Source organism: Pelodiscus sinensis, chromosome 18 (genome assembly GCF_052426305.1).
Source record: "Pelodiscus sinensis isolate ZL-2025 chromosome 18, ASM5242630v1, whole genome shotgun sequence".
Classification (NCBI taxonomy): Eukaryota; Metazoa; Chordata; order Testudines; family Trionychidae; genus Pelodiscus; species Pelodiscus sinensis.
The window spans coordinates 4,622,334-4,634,975 of NC_143069.1; the positions used below are offsets into that span (position 1 = coordinate 4,622,334).

Genomic DNA, 12,642 nt, shown 5'->3' on the forward strand with positions numbered 1-12,642 from the left:
CTAGATACCCCCTAGTATCGGCCGCACCCCTGCTGGTCTCCCCATACATCTGCAAATCCCACAGGGCCCACCATTCCCCCTCATGCCCCCTCATTCCCATCGGGCAGCACAACGAGCTATTGATGAGCGTGAAATCCGGCACGTGGGTCCCAGACCGTACAGAGCAGGGGTCTGCTTTGCTGGAGGGACCAGGAGGGATTTAGCTCAGCCCATCCGGCGGCGGATGTGGAAAGGGCTCGGTGCAAGAGCCGTGCGAGCCACGGACTAGAACTCAGGCCGGAAAGGATCGCATTGATCGTAGTCACAGTGTCACGGGGAGTCACCGATCATTTCATCCAGCTGCCTGCACAGCGCAGGCTGCAGAGAAGGGCCCTGAATGAATGACTCCCTGTTTGCACCGGAGCAGATCTTAACGACACCTCCTGCCTCGCCTTGAAAATTGCCAGCTCCTTCCCCTCCTAGATGGCCGGGCCCAGGAGTCAGTGTGTGGCCCCAAGGGACAGGGCTCACGTCACCGTCTCATTGGCGAAGCACGAGGCATGTGAAAACGGCCGTGCACATAACAGGGGGGCAGCGGGGACGTAGGGAAAAGGGTCCCGGCTCCAGGGAGAGAAGAATTGCTGGAGGGGCTTGGGGCCAGGCACGCTGCCCTTTCCCCAAGCCACGGCAGCCTGTGCAGACGGGAAGCGGCGGGAGAGATTTAACCAGCTCTAACAGGATTAGGGCCTGAGGCGGGGGATTAATAGGATCAGTGTCCAGAGGTTGAAGCTGAGATCAAAACGCTGCCTCTGTCCCTCTGGTTAACTTCTAAGGGGATTTAGTGCTGGGGAAAGGTGCCGGCATCACAGACCCAAGCCCCCAAACTGTGGCCTGCCCCATCAGTGACTCTGGCCTGCTCCCCCAGTGTAGTCACCCCAACTCTAGCAAAGAAGAAAGGAGTTGGACTCATGCATCTTAGACCATACTCCCCTCTGGTGGCCAGAAAGAAAAAGATTCTAGGAGGAAAAAAGGCTTTACACCATCATCTGCACGAGGGGCTTGCACAAGTCCAGCTAGCACCAGGGCTAACAGCCCAACTTAGATAAAGTCCTAGGACGTTGCGGCCTACTTGGATCTGTCACAAACTGCTTGCCAGCTCCTTGCCACGAGAGAGCGATGCCGTGTTCGGGTTAGGGCGTGTTAGATGTTAGCAACGTGGGGTGGGCACGTCTCAGACCTGTCGCTAAGTCAGGAAATTGTCACTGAGATACTTTTCTCAGCAAGAAAAGTCGATTCGTCAAACACCAAACCTGTTTGCAGGGCCAGGGTCGTCGCTGAGGGATTACTTGACTTGAAAACATGGTGACAAAAAAAAAGTTTAGACATTGTCAGACTGTCCCACCTTGCCGTCTTCTAAACGGCGCCTTCCAGTGTCCTGGCGCGAAAGGCCTTTTCCGGTAGAAATGGAAGCTAATTAGAGTTTCAGCTGAAACGAAGAAAGTTCAAAACCGAAACGTTTCCAGCGTCCCGAATCAAAACAAACGTTGGTGCTTTGGGTCGCAAACGTTGTCGAGATTTGGACTTTTTCTTGCCATTCGAGACGGAGAAATTTCCCAAAGTCGTGACTGTTTTCCTGGGACAGGATAACCATGTCCCAGTGCTTGGCACTTGTCACTAAACCATCAGGGGAGAGGGTAGCGTAGCTGGGAGCACATTCACGCTGGAGCTGGAAGAGGAGCAGACATACCCACGCTAGCTCTGTTTGGGTTAACGGGAGTGGGTGCGGAGTATGGAACTAGCATCCTATCCAGCATGGTACTTGGGGCAGATAACCTAGAAAGCCACAACTACAGCGTGTCCTTTTAGCTTGATCCATACATCTACTCAAGCCAGAAATCGCACCTCCGACTGAACCTGTCAGGGCATGGAATCATGTTTTCATTCTTGGCATGTGCAGCCAAAGGGTGTTCCCGTCAGTTACAACCCAGGAGACCCTGACAACCACCTGAAATCAATATCATAGGCAGGCAAACCTTGTGGCTCCTGGCACTTCCATCACCTGGTGGCCTGGGGGGTCCAGATCTTTGCTGAGTCTGGATCTAGAAGTTTTCTTGTGAATCTGACATGCGTGTGCGTGTGTGTGTGGGGGTGGGGGGAATCTACTAGTGGCTCCCATAATCCCAGATCTGCTTCATTAGCTGGTCCCGCACCCCTGCACAGCCCAGCACCATCTCAGCGCCACCCCCCAGCACCCGTTGTAAAGACACCCGGATTTTCAGCCACCCGAGGGGGACCCAGGTCGTCAGCCTGTTCCAGGAAACGGGTGGGAAAAGTTGGCGACAAACGGCCAGATCTGGGGTGGAGCGTTGCATGCGGCTGGGAAGGCTCCAGGGCCCTTGGGAATGTCAGGTGTCGGCATGGCAATGGGCTGAAAGGGTCTAGAAATGGGAGGACGTCTGAGGTCACCAGTTGGCCGGTGGGACTGCCAGCCTAGCTTAGAGCGGTCGGTCCACCCCCACCAACCCCTGGGCACCACCCGGCCTCCGTCCCTGGACCTGACGGGCCTCCTGAGCAGACCAGGCCAGAGAAACAGCCCCTAATGACACTGCTGGGCCATGCATGCCGGTCCCAGGTCTACCCCGGCGGCCTGGCTAAACAAGCCCCATTCTGTAGACTTGGGCAGCATTTCTTCAGCAGCTTCCCTCAAACCCTGCCGCAACTCCAACGTTAGCAGGTGTGTGACCGAAAGGGCCGCTGCGAGCAGAGCCAAGAGCCCCGATGCTGCCATGAATTTGCCATCAAGGAGACCACAGGGGAGAAGCAGCACCCATGACGGATGCTGCGTTTCCTGTCTTCGCCGCTCTTTCCCCTCCCCTTCCGTGCGTGTTTGTCTGAAAGGAGGCAGCGTGGGCTCCGCCGGCAGCTTCAGACCATGGGAAATCCCTTGGTATTTCCCACCGCAAAAAAAGAAGGTCAATCCATTTCTTACATTATTTATCAGACTTTCCAGCAGGGGCTGGCAGCGATAACAACCTTCTATAGCTAACGGCAATAAAGACCCCTTGTTAAAAGAACACCACCACCCCCGTGCGGACTTGGACTGTTTCCCTCTTTTTTTTTCAGGGTCCATGTAAGAAAAGGGTTCCCCGATTTTCGTTAGTGAAAGTCACCCACTAGACTTGATGTCCAGCTCCAAGCCCTGCTTTTGTGTTGTGTCAGTGAACAGGGGCTGTTAACAACTTGTGGGGGAAGATGCTCTCTTGTTAGCCACTCAATTTGCATGCCCCTCAATTGTCCCCGGCCTCAACTCCTCCTGTACCCCCATTTCCCCTGTCTTCATCGCCTCCCGCTGCTGTCCCTAAATAATCCTTCCCCCTCCTTGGAGCATCTCCTGGCCCGTCGCCCATTCTCTGCATAGCCCAGCAGATGGGGGTAACGCCTCCCAAATCCCCATGACAGACGCTGACCGCTCTGCCGGCCGTGGGCATCCTGCCACGATGGAGCCAGTTGCTTCTCTTGGTGCCTCCGGGCATCCCCCTGCTGTCTTTCTCCCCTGGTCAGCGCTGGCGTTCCCCGCCCCGTCTGGCGCCATCGGACGTCCCCCGGGCCGATCTCCCTCGGTCGGTGCCATCCCAGTCCCCATCACAAGGCCACAGAGAGGGTTCTGCTGGGCTCTGGGGCACCGATCAGGCAGCCGAACGCCTTCCTCAGGTCGCCCTTAATGCTGTCGCTCACCAGGGCATAGAGGATGGGATCCAGGGCGCTGTTGAGGCTGGAGAGAGCCAGGGAGAGGGAGAAGGGCAGGTGGAGCCGCTGCTCGAAGGAGCAAAGGGCGCAGCCTCCCAGCACCCTGGAGGCCACCGTCCGCACCAGCAGCAGCACGTGGTAGGGGGCAAAGCAGAGCAGGAAGATGGCAATGACACCCAGCGAGAGCCGCTTCACCTTGGCCTTCTGCCAGCCCAGCAGCGTGCTGCTGGCCCGCACCCCCTGGAAGATCTTGAGGTAGGAGACCCCCAGGACCAGCAAGGGCAGGGCGAAGCCGGCCGCCACCCGGAAGTAGTTGAACGTGGCCACGCCGGGCTGCACCGGGTAGCTGTCGTAGCAGGAGGCGTTCTTCAGCTCCTGGTTCCGCAGCGAGATGCCCCCGTGGCAGGCGAAGATCAGCAGGGCCACCAGGGCGCTGGCGGTGGCGGCCACGCGGCGGCTGCGTAGCCCCAGCGAGCGGAGCGGGTAGACCACGGCCAGGTAGCGCTCCAGGGAGATGAGGCAGAGCAGCAGGATGCTGATGTACATGTTGGAGTAGAAGACGAAGCCGGCCACGTGGCAGGCCAGGCCGCTCAGGGTCCACTGGTGGCCGTGCCAGACGTAGAGCATCCACAGCGGCAAGGTGAGCAGGTAGAGCAGGTCGGAGGCGGCCAGGCCCAGCAGGTAAACGGCCAGCACGTTGCCCAGACGCACCTGCTGTACGATGGGCCACAGGGTCAGCGCGTTGGTGGCCAGGCCCAGGAGGAAAACGACGCCATAGAGCGAGACCACAAGTCCCTGGCCGGTCTGGAAATCCACCCCGCAGCGCGAGGCGTTGGCCAGGCAGGGGGCGCTGGAGTTCAGCATGGCGCTGGCGGGGGCTGCAAAGACACGGCAGGGTGAGTGGCCGGGGGGTGTCTCCCCCCACCCCACCCTGGCCTGGATCGATGGGAGCGACAGAGCACACAGGTCTCCTATGTACGGAGCAGGGCGCGTCCCCTCCAGCGGGGAGCAGCATGCACATGCACACACGTATGCACCTCCTACGCATGGAGCAAGGCTGCACACATGCACCTCTTATACATGGAGCAGGGCTTGTCCCCTCCAGCAGGGGGCAGCGCACACACACACACACACACACACACAGAGCACAACTTGTCCCCTCCAGCAGGCGCCAGCGCACACACGCGCACACACACACACAGGGAGCAGGGCTCATCCCCTCAGTAGGGGGCAGCACACACACACACACACAGACACACACACACACACACACCTCCTACACATGGAGCAGGGCTCATCCCCTCCAGTGGGGGGAAGCGCACACACATACATATACACACACACGCACACACACCTCTTACACACAGAGCAGGGCTCATCCCCTCCAGCAGGGGGGCAGCGCGCGCACACACACATACACACACGCAGATACACACACACATGGAGCAGGGCTTTTCCCCTCCAGCAGAGGGCAGCACACACACACACACACACACACACACACACACACAGAGCAGGGCTCATCCCCTCCAGCAGGGGGGCAGCGCGCACACACACACACACACACACACACGCAGATACACACACACACACGGAGCAGGGCTTTTCCCCTCCAGCAGAGGGCAGCACACACTCAGATACACACACAGGGAGCAAGACTTGGGAGCACACAGAGAGATACACACAGCAGAGGGCAGCATACACACACACACAGAATCATAGACTCTCAGCACACTAACTGGAAGGGACCTCAAGAAGTTATTGAGTCCAGTCCCCTGCCCTCATGGCAGGACCAAGCACCAGCCAGACTAAACCATCCCTGACAGGCGTCTGTCCAACCTGCTCTTAAATATCTCTAGGGATGGGGATTCCACAACCCCCCTGGGCAATTTATTCCAGTGTTTCACCACCCTGACAGTTAGGAACTTTTTCCTAATGTCCAACCTCAACCTCCCTTGCTGCAGTTTAAGCCCCTTGCTTCCTGTCCTGTTCTCAGAGGCCCAGGAGAACAATTTTTCTCCCAACTCCTTGTGACACCCTTTTAGATATTTGAAAACCTCTATCATGTCCCCTCTCAGTCTTCTCTTTTCCAAACTAAACAAGCCCAGTTCTTTCAGTCGTCCCTCATGTTCTCTAGACCTTTCATCATTCTTGCTGCTCTTCTCTGGACCCTCTCCAATTTCTCCACATCTTTCTTGAAATGTGGTGCCAAGAACTGGACACAAGACTCCAACTGAGGCCTGATCAGCGCAGAGTAGAGCGGAAGAACGACTCCTCGTGTCTTGCTCGCAACACTCCAGTTAATGCAGCCCAGAATCACGTTTGCTTTTTTTGCAACAGTGTGACACTATTGACTCATATTTAGCTTGTTGTCCTCTATGACCCCTAGATCCAATTCTGCAGGACTCCTTTCTAGACGGTCACTTCCCATTCTAGAGACTGGTTGTTCCTTCCTAACTAGAGCACTTTGCATTCGTCCTTATTCATCCTATTTACCTCCGACCATTTCTCCAGTTTGTCCAGATCACTTTGAATTCTGACCCTCTCCTCCAAGGCACTTACAGCCCCTCCCAGCTCGGCATCATCTGCAAACTTAATAATCGTGCTCTCTATGCCAATATCTAAATCGTTAATGAAGATATTGAACAGAACTGGTCCTAAAACTGACCCCCGCAGAACCCCACTTGTTATGCCCTGCCAGCAGGATTGTGAACTGTTAATAACTACTCTCTGAGAACAGTTATCCAGCCAGTTACTCACTTACCTTATAGTAGCCCCATCTAAGTTGTATTTACCTAGTTTATTGATAAGAATATCATGCGGGACCATATCAAACACCTTCCTAAAGTCTAGGTATACCACATCCACCATTTCTCCCTTATCCACAAGGCTTGTTATCCTATCACAGAAAGCTATCAGACTGGTTTGACATGATCTGTTCTTTACAAATCCATGCTGGCTGTTACCTATCACCTTATTATCTTCCAGATGTTTGCGGATAAATTCCTTAATTACTTGCTCCATTATCTTCCCTGGCCCAGAAGTTAAACTGGCTGGTCTGTAGTTTCCTGACTTGTTCTTATTTCCCTTTTTAGAGTTGGGCACTAGATTTGCCCTTTTCTAGTCTTCTGGAATCTCTCCTGACTTCCATGACTTTTCAAAGATGATAACCAAAGGCTCAGATACCTCCACTATCAGCTCCTTGAGTAGTCTAGGAGGCATTTCAGCAGGCCCTGGTGACTTGCAGACATCTAACCTTTCTAAGTGACTTTTTAACTTGTTCTTTTTTTGTTTTAACTTCTAAACCTACCCCCTTCCCGCTAGCATTCACTATGTTAGGCATTCCGTCACCATCCATCTTCTTGGTGAAAACCGAAACAAAAAAGTCGTTAAGCACCTCTGCCGTTTCCACGTTTCCTGTTATCGTTTCTTGCTCTTCACTGAGCAATAGGCCTACCCTGTCCTTGATCTTTCTCTTGCTTCTAATATATTTGAAGGAGCAACACACACACATACTAGGAGCATGGCTTGTCTTTGCACACACACACCAGGGCTTGTCCCTGGCAGGAGGAGACATTAGGGACACACACACACACATCAGGGTTTGTCCCTGGCAGGAGGACACACACACACACACACACACACCAGGGCTTGTCCCTGGCAGGTGGAGACATTAGGGTTACACACACACACACACACACACACACACACACACACCAGGGCTTGTCCCTGGCAGGAGGAGACATTAGGGACACACACACACACACACACACACACACACACACACACACACACACACACACCAGCGCTTGTCCCTGGCAGGAGGAGACATTAGGGACACACACACACACACACCAGGGTTTGTCCCTGGCAGGAGGAGACATTAGGGACACACACACACACACACACACACACACACACACACACACACCAGCGCTTGTCCCTGGCAGGAGGAGACATTAGGGACACACACACACACACACCAGGGTTTGTCCCTGGCAGGAGGAGACATTAGGGACACACACACACACACACACACACACACACACACACCCCAGGGCTTGTCCCTGGCAGGTGGAGACATTAGGGTTACACACACACACACACACACACACACACACACACACACACACCAGGGCTTGTCCCTGGCAGGTGGAGACATTAGGGACACACACACACACACACACACACACACACACACAGAGCAGCAGCATACACACACGGATGGGAAAGCGGGGTCAGAACTGATGTGGGTCTGGAGGCAAGGGGGATTGGGAGGCAGCGCCTGAAGTTGGTGTGGGGCTGTGTGCTCCCGAGCTGTGCACACGGGGCTCCATTGCAGTGTAACATGAGTGCCAGCCGGGAGTAGTGCTTGTGCGTGCGCACGCACGTGCACAGAGACCGTGTGATTGTGGTACGTGTGAGGGAGCCAACGTCACTCTCATTGTCACACGTGGGGGGAGGGGTGTTTTCTGTTTGCCCAGCACTGGCTCGGTGGGACCCCAGGCCATGGCTACAGACCCAGAGCGCTACAATCAGGCTCCCAAGAGCCAACCAAATGTACAGCGCCAAGCACCGGGCCGGGCCTGTCCGGCGGTGCCGCTGTGACACAAATACACACCCAGCTTTTTCCAAGGCTCCCCCAGGGTATCGCCCACCGGCAACAATGAGGCCGGCATGGCCACGTCCGCCCGCCCACCCCAGCACGTCGCCAAGAGGTCACTGACCCCCGCCACCCACACCACACCCAGCTCCCAAAGCCAGGGCCCTGGCCCTTTAAGGGCGGGTGAGGCAGGCTGCGGTGCGACCGTTTCCCTTCCCAGCACGGGCCCGGCTTCCTGCCTGGCCCACCGAGGCGGAACACGTGTGCCAGGCGGTGAGCAGAGCACGCGGCAGCCGGGCGTGCCGATGTGGAGAGCCTGTGGGGGTTCCCCCCGGCTGGGCCTGCCAGCTTCTAGGGGGCACTGAGGTGGCACATGTAGGCAGGAGGTTTTATGGGGGGCAGGAAGGCGTCTCTGTGAAGCAGGCGTGGGCCAATAGACTGGGAGCCGAGCCCTCAGCTCTGGGAGGGGAGTGGGGTCTAATGGTTAGAGCTAGGACTCCTGGGTTCTAGTCCCAGCTGTGGGAAGGCAGTGGTGTCTAAGAGTTAGAGCAGACGGGGAAGCGGGAATCAGGACTCCTGGGTTCTGTTCCTGGCTCCGGGCAGGGAAAATGCTTGGGAGGAGGCGGGGGAATTATGAATCAGGGTGTCTGCGTTCTATTCCTGGCCTTGCTGCTGCCCTTAGCCAAGTCACTTCCGGGCTCTGTGCCTCAGTTTCACCATCTGTGGGAGCGGGGATCTGTGGCTGAGTGGAGCCTCGGTGTGTGGCAGGGTGCTTGGTGGTGTGTGCTGCCGCCGCACAGGGACCGCTGTGGGTGTCTGTCACAGGGATGGCATCTAACATGGCCGGGGGGGGGGGGAAGGATTCTCTGTGGACACAGACTCATAGACAAAGGTCAGAAGGGACCATTATGATCATCTAGTCTGATCCCCTGCACAGTGCAGGCCACAGAATCTCACCCACCCACTGCTAGAATAATCCTCTCACCTACATCTCAGATATTGAAGCCTTCAAATGGTTTGAAGACCCCAAGATGCAGAGAATCCTCCAGCTGTGATCTGTGCCCCATGCTACAGAGGAAGGCGAAAAACCTCCAGGGCCCCTGCCAATCTACCCTGGAGGAAAATTCCTTCCCAACCCCGTACGTGTGCAGGGCATGTGGGCATGTGGAAAGGGGCAGGGGATGGAACCCTGGTGGGGGGCACGGGGTGTGGGAGAAGTTGGGGGGGGCAAACATCTGGCTTGGCCCTTATGTCCCTGGGAGCTGAGGCGCTGCCTCTGCAGCCCCAAGACAGCAGGAAGGGGGTACTTAGTGCTCTCCTCACCCTGCCCCTAGTTACCCCTCCTAGTTACCCCCTACCAAGGATAGTGCCTGTGCCATTCAGACCCCCCTTCCCCAGAATCCCGCCCCCCGTGGGGCCCATAGGGAGTGGATCTCCCAGGGAGGGGTTCACTTTTCATGGCCCCCCTCTCCCTGCCCCCCCATATACACAGTTTGGGGGTGGGGGTCCCAGCCCTTCCATTCCCAGGAACCGGTCTCAAGAGCGGGGTGCGGGTGGGGGGACATACCGAACCGGAGAGGATCTCTGGAGAGCTGAGTGGAAGCCCCCAGCTGGTGGGGGGGGCGCTGGCACCGGAGCTGGTCAGGGGCACAGGTGCATCCTCTGATCTTGGCTCCTTCACCGCCTCGAAGGCTCCCCCCCCCTCCGCGAAGCCCCGGGCATGTGAATGGCTGGCAGCTCCGCCCGCCTCGCTGCTATTTGCCAGCGGCCCCCCTGCCCGCCCCCGCCCCCCCACGCCGGGCACCGCGGTCTGGGATCTCACACACGCCAGCACGGGGCTTTCCAAGGGCTGGCGGGCGGGTGCCCTGCCCTGACGCAGCCTCCCGAGGCAGGGGGCGGAGTGAGGTCCCCAAGGTGGCGCTCGGGGCCAGCGGGCTCAGACGCTGCCCACCCCCGCGGTTCTAGGCAAGAGGGAAACGTCACTGCGGCTCCCAGAAGCAGTGTGGGGCTGGCTCTGCAGTCACCAAGGGCACCGTGCCTCCGTTCACGCACCCTGAGCACGGGCAGTGTGTACACACAGCGCACTGGTGCAGAGCCGAGTGGGGGCAGCACACAGCCGCCGTGCACACTCCCACAGCGCCACGCACGGCCCCTGGGCACACTCCCCCAGCGCCATGCACGGCCCCTGTGCACAGTCCCCCAGCGCCATGCACGGCCCCGTGCACACTCCCCCAGCGCCACGCACGGCCCCTGGGCACACTCCCACAGCGCCATGCACGGCCCCATGCACACTCCCCCAGCGCCACGCACGGTCCCTGTGCACACTCCCCCAGCGCCATGCACGGCCCCTGTGCACACTCCCCCAGCGCCATGCACGGCCCCTGTGCACACTCCCCCAGCGCCACGTACAGCCCCTGGGCACACTCCCCCAGCGCCATGCACGGCCCCGTGCACACTCCCCCAGCGCCATGCACGGCCCCTGGGCACACTCCCCCAGCGCCATGCACGGCCCCTGGGCACAGTCCCCCAGCGCCACGCACGGCCCCTGTGCACACTCCCCCAGCGCCACGTACAGCCCCTGGGCACACTCCCACAGCGCCACGCACGGCCCCTGGGCACACTCCCCCAGCGCCACGCACGGCCCCTGTGCACACTCCCCCAGCGCCACGTACAGCCCCTGGGCACACTCCCCCAGCGCCATGCACGGCCCCGTGCACACTCCCCCAGCACCATGCACGGCCCCGTGCACACTCCCCCAGCACCACGCATGGCCCCTGTGCACACTCCCCCAGCGCCATGCACGGCCCCTGTGCACACTCCCCCAGTGCCATGCACAGCCGCTGGGCACACTCCCCCAGTGCCACGCACGGCCCCTGGGCACACTCCCCCAGCGCCACGTACAGCCCCTGGGCACACTCCCCCAGCGCCACGCACGGCCCCTGTGCACACTCCCCCAGCGCCACGTACAGCCCCTGGGCACACTCCCCCAGCGCCACGCACGGCCCCTGTGCATACTCCCCCAGCGCCACGCACGGCCCCCGTGCACAGTTCCCCAGTGCCACGCACAGCCCCTGTGCACACTCCCCCAGCGCCACATACAGCCCCTGTGCACAGTCCCCCAGTGCCATGCACGGCCCCTGTGCACACTCCCCCAGCGCCACGTACAGCCCCTGGGCACACTCCCCCAGCGCCACGCACGGCCCCTGTGCACACTCCCCCAGTGCCACGCACGGCCCCTGTGCACACTCCCCCAGCGCCACGTACAGCCCCTGGGCACACTCCCCCAGCGCCACATACAGCCCCTGGGCACACTCCCCCAGCGCCACGCACGGCCCCTGTGCACACTCCCCCAGCGCCACGTACAGCCCCTGGGCACACTCCCCCAGCGCCACGCACGGCCCCCGTGCACACTCCCCCAGCGCCACTCACGGCCCCTGGGCACACTCCCCCAGCGCCACGCACGGCCCCTGGGCACACTCCCCCAGCGCCACGTACAGCCCCTGGGCACACTCCCCCAGCGCCACGTACAGCCCCTGGGCACACTCCCCCAGCGCCACGCACAGCCCCTGTGCACACTCCCCCAGCGCCACGTACAGCCCCTGGGCACACTCCCCCAGCGCCACGCACGGCCCCCGTGCACACTCCCCCAGCGCCACGCACGGCCCCTGGGCACACCCCCCAGTGCCACACACGGCCCCTGTGCACACTCCCCCAGTGCCATGCACGGCCCCCATCCACACTCCCTAAGCACTACACATGGCCACCGTGAACATTTCCCCAGCGCCACGCACGGCCCCTGTGCACACTCCCCAGCGCCACGCACGGCCCCTGTGCACTCTCCCCCAGTGCCACGCACGGCCCCTGTGCACACTCCCCAGCGCCACGCACGGCCCCTGTGCACACTCCCCAGCGCCACGCACGGCCCCCGTGCACACTCCCACAGCTCCACACATGGCCACCATGCACACTCCCCCAGCGCCATGCACGGCCCTCATCCACACTCCCCCAGCACCTCGCATGGCCACCGTGAACATTCCCCCAGCGCCAAGCAGGCCGCCGTGCACACGCCCCCAGCACCATGCATGGCCACCGTGCACACTCCTCCAAAGCCACGCACAGCCACCTTGCACCGTGCACAGCCACCACGCACAGCCACCTTGCACTATGCACAGCCGCCTCGCACCATGCACAGTCACCACAAACACCCGTTCAGTGCCACGCACAGCCATCACACGTGGCCCCTCCACACGCTCCCCAGCGCCACACACAGCTGGCCCGTGGCTTGCCCGGCGCCGCACACACACGGGTGGCAC

The 12,642-nt window shown here is 59.7% G+C and overlaps 1 protein-coding gene across 1 annotated transcript; it reads right to left on the reverse strand.

The window, feature by feature from the left end:
- On the reverse strand, positions 1-10,102 carry LOC142823835 (putative G protein-coupled receptor 132). Its single transcript, XM_075915435.2, has 2 exons — positions 9,897-10,102; positions 1-4,604 (listed from the first exon to the last, which is right to left on the reverse strand). Exon 2 carries the CDS (start codon positions 4,588-4,590, stop codon positions 3,622-3,624), a length of 969 nt encoding a protein of 322 aa, XP_075771550.2. The 5' UTR covers positions 4,591-4,604; positions 9,897-10,102; the 3' UTR covers positions 1-3,621.
- Between the last annotated feature and the right edge of the window lie 2,540 nt (positions 10,103-12,642).

Excerpts from the sequence above, each read along its gene's own strand:
- LOC142823835 (XM_075915435.2), bottom strand. The coding sequence starts at position 4,590 with ATGCTGAACTCCAGCGCCCCCTGCCTGGCCAACGCCTCGCGCTGCGGG.